This window comes from Kogia breviceps, chromosome 7, assembly GCF_026419965.1.
Source record: "Kogia breviceps isolate mKogBre1 chromosome 7, mKogBre1 haplotype 1, whole genome shotgun sequence".
Lineage (NCBI taxonomy): Eukaryota > Metazoa > Chordata > Mammalia > Artiodactyla > Physeteridae > Kogia > Kogia breviceps.
In genome coordinates this window covers 16,723,520-16,749,020 of record NC_081316.1, presented here as the reverse complement: position 1 = coordinate 16,749,020, position 25,501 = coordinate 16,723,520, and the positions used below count along the sequence as shown (strand labels likewise).

General features: G+C 47.5%; 1 protein-coding gene across 2 annotated transcripts; it reads right to left on the bottom strand.

The window, feature by feature from the left end:
• Window positions 1-26: 26 nt before the first annotated feature.
• Window positions 27-15,705, bottom strand: RBM14 (RNA binding motif protein 14). 2 transcript variants are annotated; one of them, XM_059069334.2, is made up of 3 exons: window positions 15,248-15,705; window positions 8,452-9,916; window positions 6,792-7,675 (listed from the first exon to the last, which is right to left on the bottom strand). In XM_059069334.2, the coding sequence occupies exons 1-3, from the start codon at window positions 15,582-15,584 to the stop codon at window positions 7,468-7,470; spliced, it is 2,010 nt and encodes a 669-aa protein (XP_058925317.1). In that variant the 5' UTR covers window positions 15,585-15,705; the 3' UTR covers window positions 6,792-7,467. The 2 variants fall into 2 exon arrangements, with proteins under 2 accessions (XP_058925318.1, XP_058925317.1); XM_059069335.2 differs by lacking the exons at window positions 6,792-7,675; window positions 8,452-9,916 and adding an exon at window positions 27-116 and having other exon boundaries at window positions 15,248-15,687.
• Between the last annotated feature and the right edge of the window lie 9,796 nt (window positions 15,706-25,501).

Here is a 25,501-nt window from a genome sequence, read left to right as displayed (position 1 = left end):
GGGTAGAGAGGGGGAGGTGAACCTACCACCGGATTGGCCGCTCAATAAAATGAAAGGCAGGCGTTCCCGTAGATCCTCTTCCTGATTGGTTACCACGAACGCCAATTACCTGAGGCCTGGAAGAGGTGGAAACGTCAGTAACTCCAAAGAGTTTATACGAAAGCCAATGAGCACCTCTCTCGACAAACCGAAGTCACTGATTGGATTGGAAGGTCGGCGTGAGGGAGGAACTACCACCGTGGGCTTCGCTGGCGGGGTTCCGCCCGCCATTAGGCGGAGCGAGCTAGGGATCCGGCGTGGCGGTCTTTAGCTTCATGGCGCCAACTTTGTTAAGCTTCCACATTTCGCCACTCCACGTGCGCTCCCTTTTGCTTTCTACTCCACACTTCTCCCTCTAATCTCCCAAACGCCATCCATCCCCCTCGCAGCCTTGGTGCTGCGGGCGGTAGCTTACGCAGACCCAGAAGCCAGGTAAGAAAAATAGCAAAGCTTCCCACCTGAAGAAACCAACCTCCTCCTTTGGCAAAGAATCCGCACTGGCACCCTGTGAGCTCACCCTGTGAGCTACCCCCACATTGAAACTACTTTCATAAGGTGGTGAAAGGAACTCTGAAAATGGTTAATGGGCTCAGCTTCAATTAGCGTATAAAGGCCCGACGTCGGCTCGGCTGAGGGCTGCATTACTCAGGAGGCGCCCAAGAGACAAGTTCCTTCGAGGAACCAGCCTCCCGAGGTCCAAGATGAAGAAAAGGCTTTTCTGTGTGACCGTGGAATTTGCGCATACACCCCCACCCCGCCCTAAGAAAAAACTAGAGCAGCAAAGTTTTTTGTTTTATTTTATTGGGCGCCATCAGCTAGAGCTGTAGGTTTAAACTCCTAGAACCGACCTTAGAGGGAAGAGCCTAAGTCACAACCAGCTATAAGCAAAACACAATCAAAACAGCATTCTCCAGAGGGTCCGGCTTCCCTCATCACATTTTTTTTATCATCCTTTGGCTTCTTCACATAACACCATAATTCACTGAACAAGCAATGACCCTTTTGCAAGGCAGCTTTTGAAGAGGGAGTTTGAAAAGGGGGATGGAAGAACTTAAAACATGATAAAAGCAGTGAGGAAAGGGATCATCAGGAGTGAAGATGACAAAAGCAGAACATACTACTGTTCAAAGCAGCCCCCCCAAAAGGGGTGGGGATCATAAAGAGAAAAGTGAAGTCAAAGTTATGGAAATAGATTTTAAAACCTGACGTGACTCAGAAATCAAACGGTGGGGTCAAGAATTTATTCTAGGGTGGGAAAAGGCAGGAATCTAAAATGTCAAAATCACATTTACAAATGTAGTGGTCACTAATCTTGGTCCGTTTTCATTGTGGATCCTGATGCTGACACTGCGGCTCTGAATAAAGGCCGAAAGGATCAGTGATGAAGAAAACCAACTGCATGTTAGCTGCAAGTGTGCCCTCTGGAGGGGCCCTGCGTCGGGAGGTGGTCGCAACTCCTTGTGCGCAGGTTCGGAAACACATCTGGTATAGAAATCCTTTCAGCTCCTTTGTTTGATCTTCCAAAATTTTTGTCCTAATAGCCTTGGAGATAAAACTTTCTTCCAAAATACCAAAGCATATGAGATTAGCTTACTCCATGAAACTAGGAATCTCTCCAAGTCCAAAGGGGAAAAACTGGGAATAGAAATCTTCTCGGGATCACAGTTCAGGCCAGTTTGCAGACCACCACCCACACCCACGCCCTGATCTAATTATATTCTTGGTTTATCTTCTGAAAGCCCTCTAGGTCCAGTTATATTTGTTTCATTTTGCAAGCTCATCCAACTGAGTAAACCACATTAAATCACTCCCCTGCTTTTTAAATTAAAACCCATGGCAACTGGAAAAGTTTCAATTCACACTACCCAATCTGGTTGTTGCCAGAATCTCCCAATCTCTGTAACAATTCTCCCACCCCCATCTCTAACACACCCCACCCCAACTATGCTCCAGCACACTGGCCCCTTTGTCCCACGCTCATTCAGACTGAAATGTTCTTTCTTCAGGTCCTTCGCTGGCCACCCCATCTAAACACAGCCCCCCACTCCAACGCTACACCTTGGAACTCTATCCCATGACTCCATGTTGTTTTTCCAAATACTTACCACCACTTGAAATCCTATTTGTTCATTCATTTTCTGACTCCCTCCCACCCCCTGCCCCCAGCAAATACTTGTTCTACAGGGGCAAGGACCTTTTCTTGTTGTCTACTATTACCCTGTGTTAAAATTGCCCCTGGCACGCGGTAAGCACTCAAATATTTGTTGACTAACTTAACAAATAGATAACGCAAGAGTTAAATTCTTGATAACCAAGAGGAGAGAAATGACTTTGGATTTGCAGTCAGTATCAGCTTAAGAACATGGACACTTAGTACTAAAAACAAGCGCTTTTGCTCTTATCACCTAGTATACTTTCCATCTCCCTCAAACATAAAAAGCCCAAAAGCCAGGGGTAACATGCTACAGCTTCTGATCACCAGGATTACGTTTGACAAATGCTGCAAAATGAAGCTTTAGTTAGGGAGATCTGTCGCTCCAGTGTCTCCATACTGATGTTCATTTACCCAACTGTATTTTACCAAAATACTTAAAAATTAAAGGTTTTTAAATTAAGGATATCTGGTCCAAAACTCTACCTTACCACACCAACTACAGAGAATCGGATGTTTTAAAAGCACCTTGTCTGGAACCCTGAAAATGGCCACTTTGGTGATTCTTCTGATCAGATTACCAAGCCTCTAAATTAAAAGATAAAGCAACTTGTCCAAAGTCATCTAGCCTTTCTGTCAGAGCCAAGCATAAACATGTTCTGGCTCCACATCTTGAAGAGATGAAAGAGGCTGGAGCCTGGACTCTTGAAAGGGAAATGAGGAACAAATCCAAATTCAGGGGGAAACACTGTTGTCAGTGTAGACCACTCAAATGTGAATGAGCAATCTATTTGTTTCAAACCCTTTCACACTGTTAGGAATGTATACAACTTATATACCTAATAACTCTGGCTCCTAATCCAGAAATGAGTTACCGGTATAATAAGGGCTCGAATTAAAAACCAGTTATCTCCAGGGATGTTCAGAGGGAGCCACTAGGCCAGTCAGCAAGCTCCCTAAACCTCCAATCCCACTGGCAGCTACACACTCTAAGCCTCCCCTTAAAGTCTGTGCAGGGCCCCTACTCCACACCTTTCTTCTCCATAATACCCAGGAGGATCTGACCCCCAGGACACAACAGTGTTGTCTGACACCGGAGGTGGCCCAAACTGGTTATGTTCCAGTGGCCTACATCACACCTAGGTACCACGCATTACAGAAATCCCCCTCCTTCACTGTTACTCATACGTGCTGTACTCACACCTACACCCAAAGTCCTCTGCTCAGCTGTGTGCTCCCCTACGCAATCCCAATCTCCCCAGAATGTTCTAACTCCTTATTTCTGAGATGGCTAGCATTTAATGAGCAGTGACTGTATATGAGGCTCTACATTTGCTACATGTTATTTGCTCCAACAGTCCTAGATGGTTCAAAATGGCTGGTTCAATTCCTTGATCCACTACTTTCTAGCCATGTGGTCTTCAGAAGTTACTTAACCTACAGCCTCAATTTCCAAAATAGGTTTAAAAGTACCTAATACATTTGAGTTGCAAAGGTAAAATGAAATATATGAAAAGCACTTTTAACAATGCTTAGCATGTGTTCAATAGATGTTAACTATTTTCCCTATCTTACAGATGAAAAAACTTAGAATTCCTGACATCCAAGATCACTCAGGTAAGTGGCAGAACCGGGATTCAAACTCGGGAAGCCTGATTTTAGAGCCAGCACCCTCAGTAATTCTCTGTGCCAAGTCAGTTTTCAAATCAAACAAATCCCATCTCCAGTTTTCTCTAGTGGCGCTGCCCCATCCTCTCCTTCCTTACCTGTCACTTCCCTAGCATTGCTCATTAACTGTAACTAGTTCATTGAGGTAGGTCCTGCCCCCCCCCCCAACACTATCGATTTCCCAAGGTCAGCCCAAGGGCTCAGCTACCTTTCCAGCACTACAGACACGCAATATTTCTAATGATTTACAGCTAGACTTGAAATCATTTATTAATAACTTTTTCTTCCTGGAAAACTAGATTCTACCCTTTATGATCTTTTTAAAGGTTCCTACAGAATTTAGATGAATAAGAATTTTCCACCTACCATATCCATCTTATCTTCTTTATTACCCAAACTCCTATTACATTACATACTAGTCCATAAATCTAGGAAATTTTCATTATGACATTAGTCATCCCACATTATAGTCAACTTACTTGGCTTGACAGGACAAAATGACTGCAGAAGCAACAGTCTGCACACAGACTTTGGCAGAGCTTAACTGATGGGCATGACTAGAAAGGCAGCCTACCCATGGAGGCTGACCACTCAGTGACAGTCCCGTTACCTCCAGTACAAGGGATGGGGCCCCAGGCCTACCCCAGACAGAATCTGAAACAAGGTCCAAACCGCAGAAGAGGCTGAAGAGGGGAGAAGCCTTTACAGTCTTGTTCCACGAATAAACCATCTAAAGCTTCTCCAATGAAGGTCAAGTTACAGAGGTGACAGATCAGAAGAGCAAAGATCTGAAGGACACTGGGAGCGCATATTCCCACCCGCCTCTCCCAAAACACACATTAAACGTCTATCCTCCCATTCACTCAACCCAACCGTCTCCAAGTTATAGGACCCTGGAGATCAGAAATCCACAAAAGGCAAAGTATGAAGAGTGGGCTATAGGATTAACACAGGTGGCGTAATTTACAGAGGGAGGGAATTTTAAAACAATCTGTAAGAAAGAGGAAAATGACAAATGATTTAGCTTTAGCTCCTTCTAGCTTAAATGAGAAGCCTGGCAGCAGAGGCAACAAGGGCATCAGGACCTAAAGATAATAAGCAGAGTGATCATCTAGGCCAGGTCACTCTGAAGAACTTGGGCTGCAATAAAGAAATATCAGGGCTTCCCTGGAGGCGCAGTGGTTGAGAGTCCGCCTGCTGATGCAGGGGACACGGGTTCGTGCCCCGGTCCGGGAGGATCCCACATGCCGTGGAGCGGCTGGGCCCGTGAGCCATGGCCGCTGAGCCTGCACGTCCGGAGCCTGCGCTCTGCAATGGGAGAGGCCACAACAGTGAGAGGCCCGCGTACCGCAAAAAAGGAGAAAAAAAAAAAAAAGAAATATCAGCGCTGGCCCCGAGAGCACATTAGGCTATTTTTCATAGGAACCATGGGATTGGACAGTGGCAGAACCCTCACTGGAGAGAAAGATGACAGAAAGCCACTGACAAAGAAAGAAGTAATTACAAATACGCAGGCCACAATCACAGCACTACAATTACCCAACCCTTGATTTTCCAGGGAAATAACCAGAGCTAAGCCTGTTAGCTTAGCCCTGAGATTACCCCACCCTCACTGCAGAAAAGTGACAAAAAAACCTATCAAGTTCACCCTCCTCCCAGTCCTGCAAACAAATGAAAAGGAGCAGCAAAGCACCTGAAGGCAAAGAAGTGAGCAGAAAGAAAAGCAAGGAAGAGCACTGTGGCCTCGGTACCCCTGAGATTACCACCAGTTTGCATCCACAAATAGGAGCTCACAGTGAAACAAAGACCATAAGCTTCTGCCCACGGGGCAGAGGGAAGAGAGCACCTGGGGCAAACTCCTCTGTCACGGGGAGTTCACAAGAAACCAGTGAAGGAAGCAGAAGAGAACCCACCTGAACTCCATTTGCCTGACACACACCCCCAAAATCACCTTGCCCCAACAGACTCCCAAATCAAATTTATAAAGCCCCCTTTCCCAAAGGAATGTCAGTTTCCTGTCACCACCCTACCCAACCAGTCTTTCATTCACCCATCATAAAGCCCAAGCCTCTGTCTTGTCCACGGCTCGAATTGTCTTTTTGTGCCCAGGCCCTCTGAACCCCTAGTCCCAGAATGAAAGTATAAACAATCAATTCCTCAGCCTATCCCAGCATCCCTATTTGGTTATGCTGGCACCTCACCCCGTCTTTGGAGTCTATCGTAACACCTTCAAATATAAACCCAACAAGAAAACATCTGGAAACCCTAACAAACGGAGATAGGGAATTTGAGTCTCAGGTGACTACGATGACAGGGGCTGGCAGGACGCAGGAAGGACACTCCGAGCTAATGTTCGACATGCGAAATACCAGGTCTATAGCCAGAATCCCCCATACCGGCCTCCAACTGTCCCAACCACCGGGCATTACCAGACAGTGACATGACCCCCCACCCCAACTACTGGCTCCTTCCCAGGTCCCAGCCCCAGCGCTCACTGGAGCCCACTGCCTGAAGGACCTACTAGCCTCATAAGCACCAAAGCCACCCATTCCCCACTTCTCACCTGAGAAGCCAAACCCCAGAACCACCCTGCTGGAGCCCAGGATTTTCCTGAACTGGAGACAAGTCAAGGAAAATAGCCAAGCACAGGCGAGGAAAATGGGCAGTAAATTTACTGCATTTTGGTGTGATTAACTCAAGCTCAAGCAACTTGGGCCAGGCCAGACTCTCCAGTCCTAAAGATGGCAGACTAGCAGAACGACGATCGCTTAAATCCCTCTGGCAGCAAGGAAATCCTTCTAATTCCTACATTCAGACCCCTTTCCTCATCTGCCCTGGGTTCTCTGGCGACCCTCCCTTTAGTTGTCATGTCTTCCTGGATGTCAAACTGGCTTCTCTGAAACTGAGTGCAATCAAGACAATGACAACCAGGTTTCCAAACTGCAAATCGCCCCAAGTTTTATTTGTAGTCCATACAAAAGGGAAAAAAAAATTAAGGTTTTCTAACACCACCTACTTGGGGAGACGGGGAAGTGGACTGTGCCGCACAGCATCAGCTAGAACATCAGGGGTCAGTAGGGATCTGGACATATACCAACCAACTGTCCCAACAGGAACTCAGTCTCAACACAGTCTATAGAGGGACAAAGTCAGGGCCCCCTGGACAACTGGCACAGCTTGGCGCATAGGAAATGGTTAAGCTAACCCTTTCCTGGCCTCCCTCACATCTAAAAAGAAAAAGGCGCCGCCGACCTCAGCTGCAGGTTGCTTCCCCATCCAGACGACCTTAAATATCGCGCACAAAAATAAAAGGGAGCCAGGAAAAAAATAAAAACATAAAAGAAACTCCCATCCTGGGGAGATGGGAGGCAGGGGAGAGGGGAACCGCAGATCTAGAGCCAGTAGCAAGATTTGCTGCTGAGGCGAAGGAATAAAGTAGGTTACTGCCGAACACTCAAAAGGATCATCTCCTGGGGAAGGCCCACATGGTAGAGGGGATGAAAAACCGCAAACAGGAGAGGTATGGGCCAGTGGTTATAACCTGGGTCTGCACCCTACCCCACCTCTCCTCTCCTTCCCTCCCTGTGGAGCCCTGTCCCAGGACGGCCCTACATGCGGCGCTGGTAGCCAGAGTGCATCTGAGCTGCCCGCAGGTAATCATTATAGGAGCCCGAATAGCGTGCGTAATCGGAATGGGCATCGGGCAGGCGACGGTAATCCAGCGAGGACTTTGTCGGCGAGCGGCGGAACGAAAGCTGCGACTCTGATAAACGGCGGTAATCAGAGAGCTCGGCTAAACGCCGGTCGGAACCATACCTAGTCGAGAGAAGAAGACAGTTGGTGAATGAGACAATTGAGGGGAGGGCTCCAGGTGGGCACGGGGGAGATGCCAATGGGGATAGGGAGGGTGTAATCAGATTGGTCTCCAACAAACAAGATTTTGTCAGAAGGCTCAACACCCTATCCAGGGCAAGAAATCAAGCCTGGTCCAACACAGTGGGAAACCAAGCCCACCACTGAAGACCTCCCTTCTGAACTGGCCAAGGTGGATTCTGGTCTGCATTCCCAAACCACAGACAAACTATCCCCACCCTTGGGCCCTGCAGAGAAAGACCTTGGTTGTTTACCAACAGAACGGCGGACGAAAGCAAGGTCCCCAACTTCCCAAAGAGTGGACGCACCACATACACCCTGCCTTCAGCCAGTGACTGCCAAAGGGACTACTCTTTCACACCCACCCCCACCAAAGGCCAGGACAACCACGTAACAGGCTTAAGGATCCTTCAGACAGTGGGAAAGACTATGGGCCACAATCTTGCAGGCAGTAGCTCCAATAGCACTTGGGCTAGCCTTCACAGGTGACACTTTTCCCAGCCTGACTAGCTGGTACCACCCCAGTCTGAGCACTATGCTCCACCTGAACCCTGGTGACCAGGAAAGTTCACAGATATCACTCCCATCGGCTTCTGGACATCCCACAGGAGTAGAGAAGACCAAGGGAGGGGCCGATGGCTCCAGTTTCCCTCCCATGCCAACCTCAGCCCCTTGCCCTGAGCCCCAGCTGGGGGCAGAGGCGGGGGGGCATACAGTACCTTTTCGACATGGCGACAGCCTTTTTGTACGGATCGTCGTAGCTGGCCCGGGGTGGGGAGAGGCGCGTACGCTCATAGGGCGGCGGGGTGCTGTTGGCGTTGGCAACGGCCCCCTGGGACATGGACAGGTAGGCTGCAGACGGCTGACCTGCCCCATCGTAGGCATTGCCCGGCTGGCCACGGTAGGAGGCAGCAGCCTGAGGATGCTGCTGTGCAGCATAGGAAGCAGCCAATGAGGCCGACGACTGAGTGCGGTAAGGAGCTGCCAGGGTGGCAGAAGGTTGGGCCCCGTAGGCAGCTGCAGCACCATAGGAGCCAGTGGCCGCAGCAGCTGACTGAGCCCCATATGAGCCTGACAGGCCCATTGATGCTTGAGCCCCATAACTATTCAGCTGGGTCTGAACAACTGGCTGGGCCCCATAGGAGCCAGCCATTGGGGTAGTGGCTTGTGCAGCATACGCAGCTGGCTGGCTAGCATAAGCAGCAGCTGTAGCTGGTTGTGCCACATAGGCAGCAGGCTGGGAAGAATAGGAAGCAGCCTGTTGTGCAGCGTATGGGGCAGACTGGGCATTGTAAGAGGCCGAAGGCTGGGCACTGTAAGAAGCTGCCTGGGCCCCATAAGCTAGTGAAGAGGCTGCAGACTGGGCCCCATAGGAGGCTGCCTGGGCCCCATAGGAGCCTAGGGAGGAAGCTGCTCCCTGGGTGTTGTAGGAGGAGGCAGCCGCACGAACCCCATAGGAAGAGGCAGCCTGCGCCCCATAAGAGGATGGCTGGTTACCATAGGAAGCAAGGGAGGAGCCCTGAGCCCCATAGGAGTTGAGCGAAGAAGCCGCAGCTGGCTGACCCCCATAGGAGGAGAGGGCCGAGGCCGAGGGCTGGGCTCCACCATATGGACCAAGCGAGGAAGCTGCGGCAGACTGGGAGCTAGGGCTAGCCAGCTGGCCCCTGTATGGGGCCCCAAGGGAAACGGAGGGCTGAGCGCGGTAAGAGGCTGCCTGGGCTGTCATGGGCTGAGTCCGATAACCGACACCCAAAGAGGCAGAAGGCTGGGCCCTGTAGGCAGCGCCCAGTGACACTGAGGGCTGGGCCCGGTAGGTGGCTGGCTGGGCCGTCAGAGGAGCCACATACGAGGCTCGGGGAGGTGAACGGCGCAGGGGGCTGCGGTCGCGACCAAAGAAGGGTGGTGTGGGCTGACGGGCTTGCCCATCAAAGCCACCAGTGCTGTTGCCAAAAGCCTGCTGGTAGTCGAAGGTGGCAGAGAAGCCACCAGTTCCGGGGAATGCCGTATCCCCAGCCCCTGGTTTCTTGGTCTTGTCCCCAGACTGGATAGCCAGGCCAGGCCCCTTCTTCTGACCCTTGGTTGAGAGTTCCACGTTGATGCGCTTGCCCTTCACTTCTTTGCCGTTGAGCTGCGCGATGGCGGCTTTGGCATCTGCTTCCTTCTCCATGTGAACAAACGCGTAGTCTGATAAAGCAGCAGACAGAGGGTTAGCAATTAGGGGGGCAGGGCATGCTACCTGATGGGTCCCAAACTGGACACACCAACAGCACCCAGCTGTTGCCAGCTACCTCCAGGCCTCCAAACCCTCTTCTCCAGGAGTAGGTCATAAAATGTGGCTCCCATATAACAAAGCTTCTGACTGTCCCAAGCAGGCAGCTTTGTCTATGGCTTTCTTCCCATTCTCCCCGTTCCCCCTGCCACCTCACCCAACTTCCTGGTGAGAGAAGAAAGAGCAAAGATGAACAGCAACACAGGATAAAAATCTTCACATCTCCTGTAAGTATAAACGAGCAGACAAAAAGCAGAAAGCATTCCTGGATCACTCAATCATTCAGTATTGTCTATCCCAAGATTACCAAACACTACTGTTCACCTTTGAGGCTTAACTCTCAAACACTGGAAATGACCACTTATGTCGGAATGACCCATGTCTCAGCCCAGGGTCCAATTAAGGCAGGAGAGCTACACTGCAATGCACAGTCCATGAAATTCCTCCAGTATGATCTCCCCTTTTCCCACAGTACTTCCCAGTTTTCAAAGAACTTCCATGCACAGGACCTCATTTGAGCCTCACAACAATCCCAGGAGGCAGGCAGAGCAAAGGATCATTATCCCCATTTTACAGGTGGGCAAACACACTCAGAATTTATACGGCTTGCTGCAAAACCATGTGTCAGACCCAGGAACAGAATCCCAGCTCTCCATGCCTCTTCACTACACCAGTCTACCCCTGAGAAGTCAATGTGTAAGGCAGGATTGTGTATTAAGACTAGACATTTAAGCTTAGAAGGGGAGGAGCTGGACCCCACGTAAGCCAGTAAGATGTGGGAATGGAAACAGCCTCCTGGCTGAGTTCAGGCCCAAGGCACACACACACGCCCCACACCCCCAGGCTACATTACATCAGAGGTTACTCATCAAGAGACAGAAGTATACCTTACCCCTTGGGCTTCTGTTCACAGAAAAGATTTGGTTTCTCAGCTTCACAGCAAGAAGCTGCAATTACCGCAGTTAGCAGGCTCTGCTAAGCAGGTTACCCTTCAGGTCCTCATTCAGTTCTAAATGAGCTGTGGTAGGAAAGCCTCTAAGACAGGATGTTGATCTCAAAGTCCTACTCATCTACCATATAGAACAAGAAAACTTTAGGAAAGGAAGTAATAGGAAGAAATTCTTGTTCACATCCAAACTCACAAACCACAATGGTGCAAGCAGAATCTGAAGAACAATGAAAAAGGTCATGCTGGGGGTAAGTAAGGCCATGCACTTAACCCCATCTGGACCTATGGCTACTTTTAAAGTCCAAGCACCAGGACCCCATCTCTCTCACATCACTTTAGGAAATGAATTACCTAGATGAAATTACTAAGGTTCCATTCTTGATAAGAAATCCTTTTAAATGGCCTCTAAACACGTGTCCTAATTTCTAGAAACTTCCATACTGGGATGCCCTCTCTAGATGTTTCTATAAAGCAAGCCATTTTCCTCGATGTAACGCAATGCCACCAACGTGACTCTCATACAAATAAGAATAAAAATAATCAACAGGTAGAAGTCTGAAGTGTAGTATAGCAAAAGAAATCCTGGGGCTAGGCGCTAAAATGCCTCAGCTGAAGATCCAGTTCACTGACTTGCTATAAGTTCTTACGGAACGTACAATTTATTTCTCCATCTGACAATCTGTCCTACCCACCTCAGAGTTAGAAGATTCTAATGAGATGATAAAAATGCCTTGTAAAGTATAAATAGCTATATAATGATAAAAATCATGATAATCATTCAAGCCTAGGAATAACCACAGGCTTATTAGTTCCCTACAGATATGATCTTTCATCTCTAATAAAACACGATACAATGTCATCTGTAAATGCAAATTTGGAACTAGCCAGAGACGATAAAGGAACAAAATGAACTATCACAACTCTGTCTTCACATCCCTATGGCCAGAACCTGATTCTTCATCCACCAATTGCAAAAAGTGTTCCTTTCGGCCTAGCCACAGGGCACCAGAACTGTCCTCTCATCTCTCACCTCCAGTTTGAGTACAGTTAGCTAAAAATCAATGCTGGTGGTCCCAGATCTCTTTAAAAGCAAAGGCTGGGCTGACCCTACCACCAGGAGAATGCAATGGCAAGCAGAAAGCAAGAGTGTAGGCAGATTAAAGGGAATTTTAAAAAAACTTTCAGGCACTGTGAGGGAATATTAAGGAACCATACTATATTCCTGGTTAACCTATCCACAAATTCCTAGGACTGGAATAAGCTAGGAGAAAACACCCAACAAAAACTTTCAATGGGTTTACAAGAGCAATACTCCCTACTGAGCTGGGTTTTATTGAGACCAACTTGTGAAACTTGAAAATTGAGATTTCATGTGTACAATTCAATTGACCACACAGATAAGCTATACAGCTGATAAAAAGAAAGCCATCAGATACAATTACATCCAATTTATATCAGAGAGTTTCTAAGCCGATACTGGAGGGAAGTGCGAATAGGTTGTCCAGCTGACTCCATCAGATGAGCGCTAACTAACTCTTATCACAGTGAGAAGCTAAACCCAGACCTAGCCCTACCAAAGATGCCCAGAAACCTAACTATTCCTAGGACAATAAAGAAAAACCAAAGATCTAGAAAACTCCAGGGACCCACCTGCCTGGAGAGGTAGTTCAAGGAAAAGGTGACCTCTGAAGGAAATCCATCGCATTTAAAGGGACTAGCAGGCAATGATTTACAGAGCTATCCTAATGGTGTGGTGACATCACAATTCCTCCAGTACCAAAGTTAATTAAGAGAATCCAGAAAAATGAGTTTCCCTATTCTCAGAAGAGTAAAAAATTCTAATTTGAAACTACAGAGCTGTATGTAGGAGGAAAGAATGGCCACCCACAACAAAGGAGAGGAAACAGTTTCCGATTCTGCCTTTCAGACTTCTCATGAAATCTAAATGGTTCCTAAAGCTGTCAGCAACTCTGAGACTTCATCCTTGAACACCCAACAGAATGTAGCTGTGGAGAGTGGTTACAATCTGCTGTTGCTATGGAAATTTTTACTCTACAAATCATATCTAAGCTCCTGGAACCAAGCAACTACGTTATTCCCCCTGTGAAATAATATGGAACTGGCTGTCCTGTGCAATGCCAAGCTTCTGTGCTTTGCAAAGACCTGACAACCAACACAAGATGACTCAATCAAGTGCCCATTCCCAGACCAAGAAATAAGTAAGCTATTTATAGAGCCAGAGATAAGTCTCTTCTACTACATTCCCAACTTAAAAACTTCATTTTCCTTCACTCCAAATAGAAAGGCATCAGTGGAGAATATGATCCTCAAATCTTTACCACAGTCCCTTACATCAAAATATTATCAGGCACTCTCTTAAATATCAGCATAACTACAAATAACAACTAACCACCACTCCCTAAGGGAGTCGGTGCGTCTCTGCCAATCAAATGTTCGCAAAGGGACAAAATGCGCAAAACTTTCATTCTAACTCTCACAAGAAAACAGGAGTTCTAAAAACCACATGCAGTTACACACTTCACTCCACCCCCCCACTGTCACTTGGTGTCAGTCCGAAGCAAATTCAGGCAAATTTTTAGCTTTCTCTACCAACCCAAAGAAGGCTTCTTGACCAATGAGTACCATAGAGACTGTCCCCTCAGATGCAAGTTTCTAGACTCCCAATCTAGTAGCCACCCTGTCTGAGAACCACACAAAAAAATGTAATAGGTCAATCAAACACAGAACTCTCATATGAGTCATATACATTTCCTGGCCAGGGGCCCAATCTGATGCCCTTCCCACTCTCTTTCACTCTAAATAAAAGCAAAAATTCATGCACCATACAGACTGCCTCATCAGAGCACCCAGCAGTAAAGCCTGATTCCAGATACTCATGAATTTGCATAGCCTGAGTTGAGGAAAACAAAATGCAGTATTAATGCAGAAGAAGGAATTACTCCTAGTGGTAGAGACTGCAACCCTCACACTTCCCCCAGTTACGGAAAGGACAAGGAATGACCCAAAAGATTTTGTATCTTGCTAGAAATGAATAAGCACCTGCTCCCAAATTTATTTACTACCCTCAAAACTTCTCACACAGGGTATGCGCAGCTATGAATCCAACACCAGGAGCAAGGGATCAGATACTCACTCCCAGGTTGCATCCCTTTAGATAGCAAGGCAAAGTTAACTCTGATCTGTTCCAAAGTGGAACAGAAACTGGCCACATACACAAGGGCTGTCCAAATCTTGCCAACAAAAAAGAGAAAGAGCTTAGGAATAAGAACCCAGACTATGAAGAAAATCAACTAAGTCCAAAAAAGGTCAGGCCTAAATTATGGTGATATATTCTTCTCGAAGGCAAACTAGGGATCTACCCTGACAATTAGACTACTCAAGCAAAGATGACTATTAAGTCCCCAGGTCCCCCTCAGAGTGTGCCCCCTTGCGAAATCACCAAGTTTCTAAAAGGATACCGCCCTAGGGCACCGGCTTGACCAGTTAGCTGCTCAGAAGAGGCCGTTTCATAAAACAAACCTTCGTCCACATGCGAAAAGTCGGGGTTTCCAGTTTATAGATGTAAAATCGATCCCAAAGGAAAAAAAAAGTTTGAGGGAGTTGGAAAGCACAGAATTGCCACGCCTAACCCACCTAACAATACTGAAAGGCCAAAGTGGTTAGGAAGGGGCCCCTCCTGTACCCACGAGTAACTATACCCATCAGTAGACCCACGCCACACAATACTAAAAGATCCCAGCCCAAGAAACTTCCAAGGGCCCCGTTACCTTCCGCTCGGGAGCATTCATCGAGAGGGAACACGACGGTGGCCTTGGGGGGGGTGGGGTTCAGCCCCCACCTTTTCCCTTTTCCCTTGCTCTGACAGACTTCTGGAGAGGAAGTGGGGAAGTGGCGAAATCTTCCCCGCTCCATGATCCGGCTTGTGCCCGTCACTTCCCAATTTCCGCTCGGTGCCAGGCCCAGGAGCCCAGTGGAAGGCGCGCCCCCGGTACCCTCCCAAGTCTCTCAGGCGCGTCCCCGGCCCCGTAGCTCGGCTCACAGTGGCCGCCGCACCCACCCAGAGCCGCTTCCTCCCATTTGGTTAATGGCGCCTGGACCGCACGGGAGGAGGGTGGCTCTACCCAACGCGCCCCCAACACCTCCGGCCTCACTCCCGCGGACTTCCCCCCGCCCCCACCGCCAACCGCGCAGTGACCGACCCCCGGGAAAGGGGCGTGGCTAACAAGCAGAGTGGCCCGAGCGCGCCCGCGCGCCCGCACGCCCGCCTCCACATTACCTTTCACCACGTCACACTCGATGACGCGTCCGCGGCGCTCGAAGAGGCTGCGCAATTCCTGGCTCGTACACGCAGCCGATACATTGCCCACGAATATCTTCCAAGTGTTAAGAGGCCGTGGGCGCGACATCTCCACCACGAGCGCGCGCCCCGGCCGCAGCTCGTGGCCATGCAGGGCCTCGATGGCGCGCAGCGCGCCCGCGTTCTCGCGCATGTGCACGAAGGCGAACTGTTTCATGACGGCGCAGCTCATGACCGTGCCGTAGGGCGCAAAGAGAGCTGCCAGCTCCTCTGGCGTCGTATCCGCCCCATCGACGTTTCCCACGAATATCTTCATTTTGCCGCCGCAGCCGCCTTCCCGGAGAGCCTGGACCTCTCCTCCAGCGACAGGGGAAACGTCTGACCCGCCGGCAGTCCTCCCCAGGAATGGCTGGCGACCGAGAACCCCGCCGCGCAGGCGCTCTGACCTAGCCAATCGGAGCCCAGATCCCGCGTGCCCTTCAGCCAATCAGAGAGGCTGAGGGAAAATGCACTCAGGCGCAGCCAATCCCAGAGGGCCTGGAGCCCGCTCGTTAGCGGAGGGGGTGGGAAAGGGACTACTGAGCGCGACCAACCGCCACTGCCGGGGGGAGGGGGAAGAAGGGCTGGAGAGGGGGATCCGCGTGCGAGGAGTGCAGTGGCTGCAGAGAGGCCTAGTCAGTGAGGCGGCCTCTGTCCTGGGTGGGGCCGGGATTGGCGGGACCCAAGAAAAAACTTTGTTCAGTCGGAAGTCAGAGCCCCTCCCATCTTGGCAACCTAGGCCAAACCCATGCCTAGAGGTGGCAGCGAGTGTCCATGGGAAGGCTCAACCTGGCGGGAGAAAACAGGACAAACGCCTTCCTTCAGCAAACGACTCCCACGACTGCCGCCTGTGGTCTGAGGGGACCCTGAGAGGCATCTGCCCTGGAGAAACCCTCGTGCCATTAATTTATTCTTTGGAAACACATTCCCTGAGGTTGCTGAGGTCCTGACAGACGCTGGAGACGTTGAAAAATCAATAAGAGCCCGCCTCTCCCTCTTATGGACTTTCCAAATGAGGAATGAGATATATATCTCTGGTGTATGTTTGAAATTTTCCACAATAGAAAGTTTATAAAATGGGAAATTAAGTCAAAAGAACAGTCCTTGAGAGGGTAAAAATTGAGCCTTTAAATAAAAGAGGAAAAACTTCAAAACTGATGGTTGTACGTATGTAAATAAAAAGATTTTGCATGGCAGAAGATGTCAAAAACAAGAACATGTGACAAGTTCAGGGAAATGTTTGCTTACAAGTTCATTCTACAAATTTTATTGAGAACCTATCCTGTGGGGCGGGACCAAGGATAAAGCAGTGAACAAAAAGTGACAAAAATCCCGACCTTGGAGCTTATATTATGGTGGGGAGAGACAGATAATAACAAGTAAAACATGTAGCCTGCTAGGTAGTGATAAAGACTTGAAGTAACTGAGGGAGCAGACAAGCCATCCTCTGGGGGGAATAATTCCAGCGTGGAAGTACATGTCAGGAAGTCCTGGGGCAGGAGCATGTCTGTCCAAGGAATCACAATCTAGTATGGCTGGAGGGGGCAACAGAGTGAATAATAGAGCATAGGGATGGGGAGGAGGTGTAGCACCTTGTGGGCCATTGAAGTAATTTTGGCTTACACTCTTAGTGAGACCGGAAGTCTAGAGAGCAGAGGGGTTCATCTGATATGACTTATCTTTCATAGTTTTATAAGTATCATTCTGGCTGCTATTGAAATGGGTAAAGACAAAGAGAAAACAGGCATTGGCTCAGAACAGTTATCACTATGGCAAAAATCCAGGAGAGAGGGACTTCGCTGGAGGTCCAGTGGTTAGCACTCTTCACTTCCCCTGCAGCAGGCTTGGGTTCAATCCCTGGTTGGGAAACTAAGATCCCTTATGCAGCGCGGCCAAAAATAAATCCAGGAAAGAGATGATGGTGACATGGGATCAGGGTGGCTGCAGTATAATTCAGGGGAAGTGCTCAGATTTGGATATAGTAGTTTGAAAGTAGAGCCAACAGAATGTGCGGATCGGATGTGAGTTGTGAGAAAAGTCAAAGATGACGCCAGGTAAATGGAAACATGGAGTTGCCATTTATTGAGACAGGGAACATTGTGGATGACCAGGACATAATAAGTTGGTTTTTTGGTTGGTTGGTTGTTTTTGTTTTGGGCCATGCATCACCACTTGTGGGATCTTAGCTCCCCGACCAGGGATCAAACCCAGGCCCACAGAAGTGAAAGCATGGAGTCCTAACCACTGGACTGCCAGGGAGTTCCCTGGACATAGTAAGTTTGAGATGCCTCTAAGTCATCAAGTGGAGATACCAATGGACAATTAGATATGTGTCTGGAGTTCAGGGCAGAGGTCTGGGCTGAAGATACAAATTTGTGAGTCTAAAGAGTTAATATCTATACTGTACAAAGAAATCCTACAAATTGATAGAAAAAAAAGATGAGATAAATATGCCAAGGATGCTAACTGGTAATTTTATAGGAAAAGAAGTACAAATAGCCAATAAACAAGAAACTTCATTGCTAGTCAGGGAAATGCAATTTCCTGAGAAAATGAGAACGTTTTCGTCCCTCAGATGTGCAAAAAATTAAAAAGATTTATATGTGTTGGTGGTAAGGGTGTGAGGAAATTATACTCACAGGTTGTATCTATGAACTACATATATAGTGTGAACTCTACATCCTTCTTGGTAAGTATTCTGCCAATATCAAAACTTTAAATGTAGTGAGCTGGGATTTCCCTGGTAGTGCAGTGGTTAAGAATCCTCCTGCCAATGCAGGGGAAATGAGTTCGATCCCTGGTCTGGGAAGATCCCACATGCCATGGAGCAACTAAGCCCGTGAGCCACAGCTACTGAAGCCCACACACCTAGAGCCCATGCTCCACAGCAAGAGAAGCCAGCACAATGAGAAGCCCATGCACCACAACAAAGAGTAGGCCCCACTCACCATAACTAGAGAAAGCCTGCACAGCAATGAAGACCCAACGCAGCCAAAATAATAATAAATAAATAAACAAATGTAGTGAGCCTTTAACATAGTAATCCTGCTTTGGAAATCTAGCCTACAGAAAACTCATCAATAAGGATATTGGTATAAATTTATTTATTGTAGCATTGTTTGTAGTAGCAAGCAGTGGAAGCAACCTGAATGTCCATAAATAAGGAAATATTGACTTATGATGGAATATTATGTTGCTATTAAAAATAAGTCAGGGGACTTCCCTGGCGGTCCAGTGGTTAAGACTCTGCACTTCCACTTCAGGGGGCACAGGTTCCATCCCTGGTCAGGGAACTAAGATCCCACATGCCCCAAGGCCAAAAAAAAAAAAAAAAAAAAAAAAAAAAAAACCTCTAAAAATAAAAATAGGTCAGAATCTATTGACATGGAAGGATGACCATAATTTAAGAGGGAAAAAATGTAATTATATAACATTACATCTTTCTAAACTGTAGGTGAAAAAACCCTCAATATAATACACATACATTTTTTTCAGCAAAGAAAAATAATATCGGTTACCTCAATGGGATGAGATGGGGGTTAATTTTTTTATGCTTTTCTGTATCATTAGACTTTCAACAATGAGCATCTAATTCTTTTATAATTTAAAAACGTACACATAAGGAGGAAAAGAGGGGCACCATTTTTATACCACTCTGATAGATTCACAAATCCAAATTGCTGACACTATTCTCAGAGCAGGGTATCAGCAGGCCTCTGGACACCCAGGGCACATAGTCTTTTAAAAGGATTCATGGTGGCAGTTCCATGTTTGTTCCAAAAAATCCTGGGTTTAGAGTCAGAACACTGCAATAGAAATATAATGTGAAACCCATATGTGCTTTTAATTTTTCTGGTATATACTTTAAAAAATAAAAAGAGGGCTTCCCTGGTGGTGCAATGGTTGAGAATCCGCCTGCCGATGCAGGGGACACGGGTTCGTGCCCCGGTCCGGGAAGATTCCACATGCCGCGGAGCGGCTGGGCCCGGGAGCCATGGCCGCTGAGCCTGCGCGTCCGGAACCTGTGCTCCTCAACGGGAGAGGCCACAACAGTGAGAGGCCCGCGTACCGCAAAAAAATAAATAAATAAAATTAAAAAATAAATAAAATAAAAAGAAACAGGTAAAATTAACTTTAACAATATATCTTATTTAACCCAATATTTCTAAACAAATATTCTTTCTTCATATTATCAACATAAAAAATTCTTGATAAGATATTTTACATTCTTTTCCTTCAACTAAGTCTTTGAAATACATTGTGTATTGTACACTTACAGCACATCTCAATTTGGACAGGCCACATTTCAAGTGTTCAGTATGTAGCCATATGTGGCCAGTGGCTGCCATCTTGGCTAGTGCAGGTTTAGCCCTCTTCTTGAAATGGCCTTTAGATCCTGCAGAGACATCCTTTGGAAAAGCAAAACTTCAACGTTGGGGATACATGTGATTTTTAAAAATAGCCCTATATTTTTCAGAGCCAAGTGTGAAGAATGAGGATTAGCAGGAAGATCAAGCTCAGAAATATTCATCAACAAATAGTGTCAGAGCTGCCGAGGATTCTTCAGGATGAGCCAGGCCAGGCCAGGCTGACCCAAACGCTTTAAAGATCAGACAGAGACTCAGGGACTTCCCCTGTGGCGCAGTGATTAAGAATCCGCCTGCCAATGCAGGGGACACGGGTTTGAGCCCTGGCCCGGGAAGATCCCACATGCTGCAGAACAACTAAGCCCGTGCGCCACAACTACTGAAGCCCGCACGCCTAGAGACCGTGCTCTGCAACAAGAGAATCCACTCCAATGAGAAGCCTGCACACTGCAACAAAGAGTAGCCCCTGCTCACTGCAACTAGAGAAAGCCCACACGCAGCAACGGAGACCCAATGCAGCCAATAAATAAATTAATTAATTTTTTAAAAAAAAGATCAGAGACTCAAGAGTATCCATTAAGGCTGCATCAAAAATACTTCATTGTTTATAAATAAAATAATAAATAGATAAAATAAATTAGGTTCTAATAATAAACACATTTTTCACCTACAAGGACATCTCAGTTAATTATATTAACAAACCATAAATTTTTTGGTTTAGTTGGTGACTGTAGTAGGCCAAAGATATCAGCTCCTAATCCCTAGAACCTGTAAGTATTACCATATTTGGAAAAAGGGTCTTTGCAGATGTGATGAATTTAAGGATCTTGAGATGGGAAGATTATCCTCGATTACTTGATTAGGCCCTAAATGCAAGTACCTGTATCCTCATAAGAGGGAGACAGAGGGAGACTTGTCACAAATACACAGAAAGAGAAGGTGATGGGAAGACAGAGCAGGGAGAGTTTTAAAGATGCTGGTCTTGAAAGTCGGAGCGATTGGCCGCAAGCCAAGGAATGCCAGCAGTCATCAGAAGCTGGAAAAGGCAAGGAATGGCAAGAATTTTTCCCTAGAGCCTCCAGAGAAACTGTGGCCCTGCTGACACCTTGATTTCAGCCCAGTAGTACTGGTAGTATTTTCAACTTCTGGCTTCCAGAACTGTAAGAGAATAATGATCTCTTTTAAGCCACCCAGTTTTTGGTAATTTGTTACAGCAGCTACGGGAAATGAATAGAGTTGTTGAATTGTTTTTTTGTTTTTTTTGGTACGCGGGCCTCTCACTGCTGTGGCCTCTCCTGCTGCGGAGCACAGGCTCCGTGGCCATGGCTCACGGGCCCAGCCGCTCCGCGGCATGTGGGATCCTCCTGGACCGGGGCACGAACCCGTGTTCCCTGCATCGTCAGGTGGACTCCCAACCACTGCGCCACCAGGGAAGCCCTAAATTGTTTTTTTAACAACACAAATGAAGATATTTCCACAGCACGGACTCATATTATCTTGTTCCGAACTTTTCCCCTTTCTACCCCCTTCCTTTCTGCTCTCCACCCTGTCCTATGTAAGGGTGTGAAAAGCGGAGGCTTGGGGCTGTGGTAGCAGTCACCCTGCAACCAAAATGGGAGGGGGGTGCTAAGAGAAACGTACAGGTCAGGGTGACACAGTGTCCTGACATCACCAAGCCACTGGACCAGCTCTGAATCCTCAAACCTCCAGACTGCTTATCTTATGAGATAATTAAATGTCTTAATTGCTTTGACCCCTATTAGGACTCTTGCTACTTGCAGCAGAATTCATCCTAATATAGAATTCAACAGACAGTATCAAAACTGCAAGTAAGAAAAAGCAGGGCTTCCCTGGTGGCACAGTGGTTGGGGGTTCGCCTGCTGATGCAGGGGACGCGGGTTCGTGCCCCGGTCCGGGAGGATCCCACATGCACAGAGCGGCTGGGCCCGTGAGCCATGGCCACTGAGCCTGCGCCTCCGGAGCCTGTGCTCCGCAGCGGTGAGAGGCCCGCGTACCGCAAAAAAAGAAAGAAAAAGCAATACATTTCCTTGGTGATTAGTGATAAATTGATTTGCTAATCATCAGGGAAATGCAAATCAAATCACCTTGATTTATCACCTCACACCTGTCAGAATGGATATCATCAGAAAGAACACAGGGAATTCCCTGGCGGTCCAGAGGGGTGGTGGGAATATAAATTGGTGCCACCACTGTAAAGAACAGTATGGAGGTTTCTCAAAAAATTAAAAATAGAACTACCTCATGACCTAGCAATTCCACTCCTGGGTATATATTGGAAAAAAACAAAAACACTACTTGGAAAAGATACACGCACCCCAATGTTCACAGCAGCATTATTTGCTATTGCCAAGATATGGAAGCAACCTACATGTCCCTCAACAGATGAATGGATAAAGAAGATATGATATATATTTACAATGGGATACTATTCAGCCATAAAAAAGAACAAAATTTTGCCATTTGCAGCAACATGGATGGATTTGGAGGGCATTATACTAAGAAATAAGTCAGAGAAAGATGAATACTGTATGCTATCACTTATATGTGGAATCTAAAAAATACAACAGGGGCTTCCCTGGTAGTGCAGTGGTTGAGAATCCGCCTGCCAATGCAGGGCACACGGGTTCGTGCCCTGGTCCGGGAAGATCCCACATGCCGCAGAGTGGCTGGGCCCGTGAGCCATGGCCACTGAGCCTGTGCGTCCGGAGCCTGTGCTCCGCAACGGGAGAGACCACAACAGTGAGAGGCCTGCGTACCACAAATAAATAAATAAATAAATAAAATAATAAAAATAAAAAATACAACAAACTAGTGAATATAACAAAAAAAGAAGCAGACTCACAGATACAGAGAATAAGCTAGTGGTTACCAGTGGGGAGTGGGGAGTGGGGAGTGGGGAGGGGGGAGGGGGGAGGGGCAGTACAGGGCTGGGGAAGTGGGAGGTACAAACTATTGGGTGTAAGACAGGCTACAAGGATGTAGTGTATAACACAGGGAATATAGCCAATATTTTGTAATAACGTTAAATGGAGTTGAGAACTAAATTATGGCCTGCCATATCAGTAAACAAAGGATTTCACAGCCATCAGCCATCACATTACCCCCGTTTCAGTGAGCCCAGACTCTTGCATCTTCCCATACATAGAAAAGTGGTAAATTCCTTAACTTGAGATATCTGGTTTTCTTTTATTATCAAGTAATCTTTTGAGGTTCTGACTACATTGGTTCTATTGCAAAAACTCCTATATATCCTGGCTCTTCCCCCTTTCTCTTTAGAGCAGTCTCTCAGAGTTATTTAAGATGCTATCTCATGGGCTTGAAGTCCTAAGAATGTCTGCCGAATAAAATATAACTCTCAGGAATTCCTGGCGATCCAGTGGTTAAGACTCCACGCTTTCATTGCTGAGGGCATGGTTTTGATCCCTGGTCGGGGAGCTATGATCCCACAAGCCTCGTGGTGTGGCCAAAAAAAAAAACCGGAAAAACATAACTCTCAACTTTCAGGTTGTGCGTTTTTATTTTATTTTTTCAGTCGACAGAGTATAACCTTTAAAAACTGTATAAAAATAAATTTTAAAAATTATTTATATTTTTAAAGAAGACCAGGGGAACTTCCCTGGTGGCGTAGGGTTAAGAATCAGCCTGCCAAGGCAGGGGACACGGGCTCAAGCCCTGCCAGGAAGATCCCACATGCCATGGAGCAACTAAGCTTGTGTGCCACAGCTACTGAGCCCACATGCTACAACTACTGAGCCAGCACACCAAGAGCCCATGCTCCGCGACAAGAGAAGCCACCGCAATGTGAAGCCTGAGCATGGCAACCAAGAGTAACCCCCGCTCACCACAACTAGAGAAAGCCAGCGTGCAGCAATGAAGACCCAACGCAGCCAAAAAAAAAAATAGTGGTTGGGTGGGACTCCGTGCTCCCAATGCAGGGGGCCCGGGTTGAATCCCTCGACAGGGAACTAGATCACACATGCAGGCTGCAACTAAGAGTTTGCATGCCGCAACTAAGGAGCCCGCCTGCTGCAAATAAAACCCAGCACAACCAAATAAATATTTTTTAAAAGACCAGTTTCACACCTTAAAAAAGAAAAAGCAATACAGTCGGGACTTCCCTGGTAGCGCAGGTTAAGAATCCGCCTGCCGATGCAGGGGACACGTTCGATCCCTGGTCCAGGAAGATCCCACATGCCGCAGAGCAAATAAGCCCTTGTGCCACAACTACTGAGTCTGTGCTCTAGATCCCACAAGCCACAATTACTGAGCCCACGTGCCACAACTACTGAAGTCTGCGCACCTAGAGCCCATGCTCCGCAGTAAGAGAAGCCCGCGCACTGCAACGAAGAGTAGCCCTCGCTTACCGTAACTAGAGAAAGCTAGCATGCAACGACGAAGACCCAATGCAGCCAAAAATAAATAAATGAAATTTTTTTTAAAAAAAGCAATACAGTCATGTTGTCTAAAAACATGGAGGTAAATTCCAGAAGAAATGGCTAAAGGAGTTGAAATCTGTTACCTCTAGAAAGTGGATTTGGGAAGAGATGGGACAGAAATTGCTGTTTTTCATTATAAGCATAGTAGTACTATTTGACTTTTTAAGTTGTGTACCTATGTTATTTAGATAAAAATCAAAATTTAGGACTTCCCTGGTGGCGCAGTGGTTAAGAATCCACCTGCCAATGCAGGGGTCACGGGTTCAAGCCCTGGTCTGGGAAGATCCCACATGTCGCAGAGCAACTGAACCCATGCGCCACAGCTACTTAGTCTGTGCTCTAGAGCCCGTGAGCCAGAGCTACTGAGCCCACATGCCACAACTACTGAAGCCTGCGCACCTAGAGCCCGTGCTCTGCAACAAGAGAAGCCACCGCGATGAGAAGCCCGGGCACTGCAACAAAGAGTAGCCCTGGTTTGCTGCAATTAGAGAAAGCCCGCGTACAGCAACGAAGACCCAACGCAGCCAAAAATAAATAAATAAATTTTTAAAATAAAATAAAAATTTAATAATTTTCCAAGTACTTTATTCTTTTTGTGTTGGGTCTTCGTTGCCGCGTGCGGGCTTTTGCCCACGTACCGCAAAAAAAAAAAAAAAAAAAAAAAAAGTCCAAAGAAACAAAAATCACTTACATGAATCAAGAAACACACACCATGTTTTCATTTGTTTGCCCTCCCCTGCACACGGGTGGGTGGGGCTGTGTGATGGGGCTGACGAGCAAGTAGCAAGAAGAGCCACTCCAGAGACTCTAAGAGAGAAACCGTCCCTATCAGCTAGCTGCTGGTGGCTGCTGCCATCCCTAGGCTTGTGGCCGCGTCACTCGTCTCCAAGGTCAACATCATTAAACTTCTTTCCCGACTTCCCTGGCGGTCCAGTGGTTAAGACTCCATGCTTCCACTGCAGGGGACACAGGTTCGCCACTCGTTGGGTAATTAAGATCCCGTATGCCCCATGGTGTCAGGGGTTGGGGGGGACCTCCTGGGCCTTCTTCTCTTGTAAGAATACATGGCTGGGCTTCCCTGGTGGCGCAGTGGTTGAGAATCCGCCTGCCGATGCAGGGGACACGGGTTCGTGCCCCGGTCCGGGAAGATCCCACATGCCGCGGAGAGGCTGTGCCCGTGAGCCATGGCTGCTGAGCCTGCGTGTCCGGAGCCTGTGCTCCGCAATGGGAGAGGCCACAACAGTGAGAGGTCCGCGTACCGCAAAAAAAAAGAATACATGGCAGAAGCTGAGAGATAACACGAAAATGCCTGAATTTGGCAAAGATTTTCCACCTGTGCTCCCTGAAGCCCTAGGGCTTTTGGTAAGCTT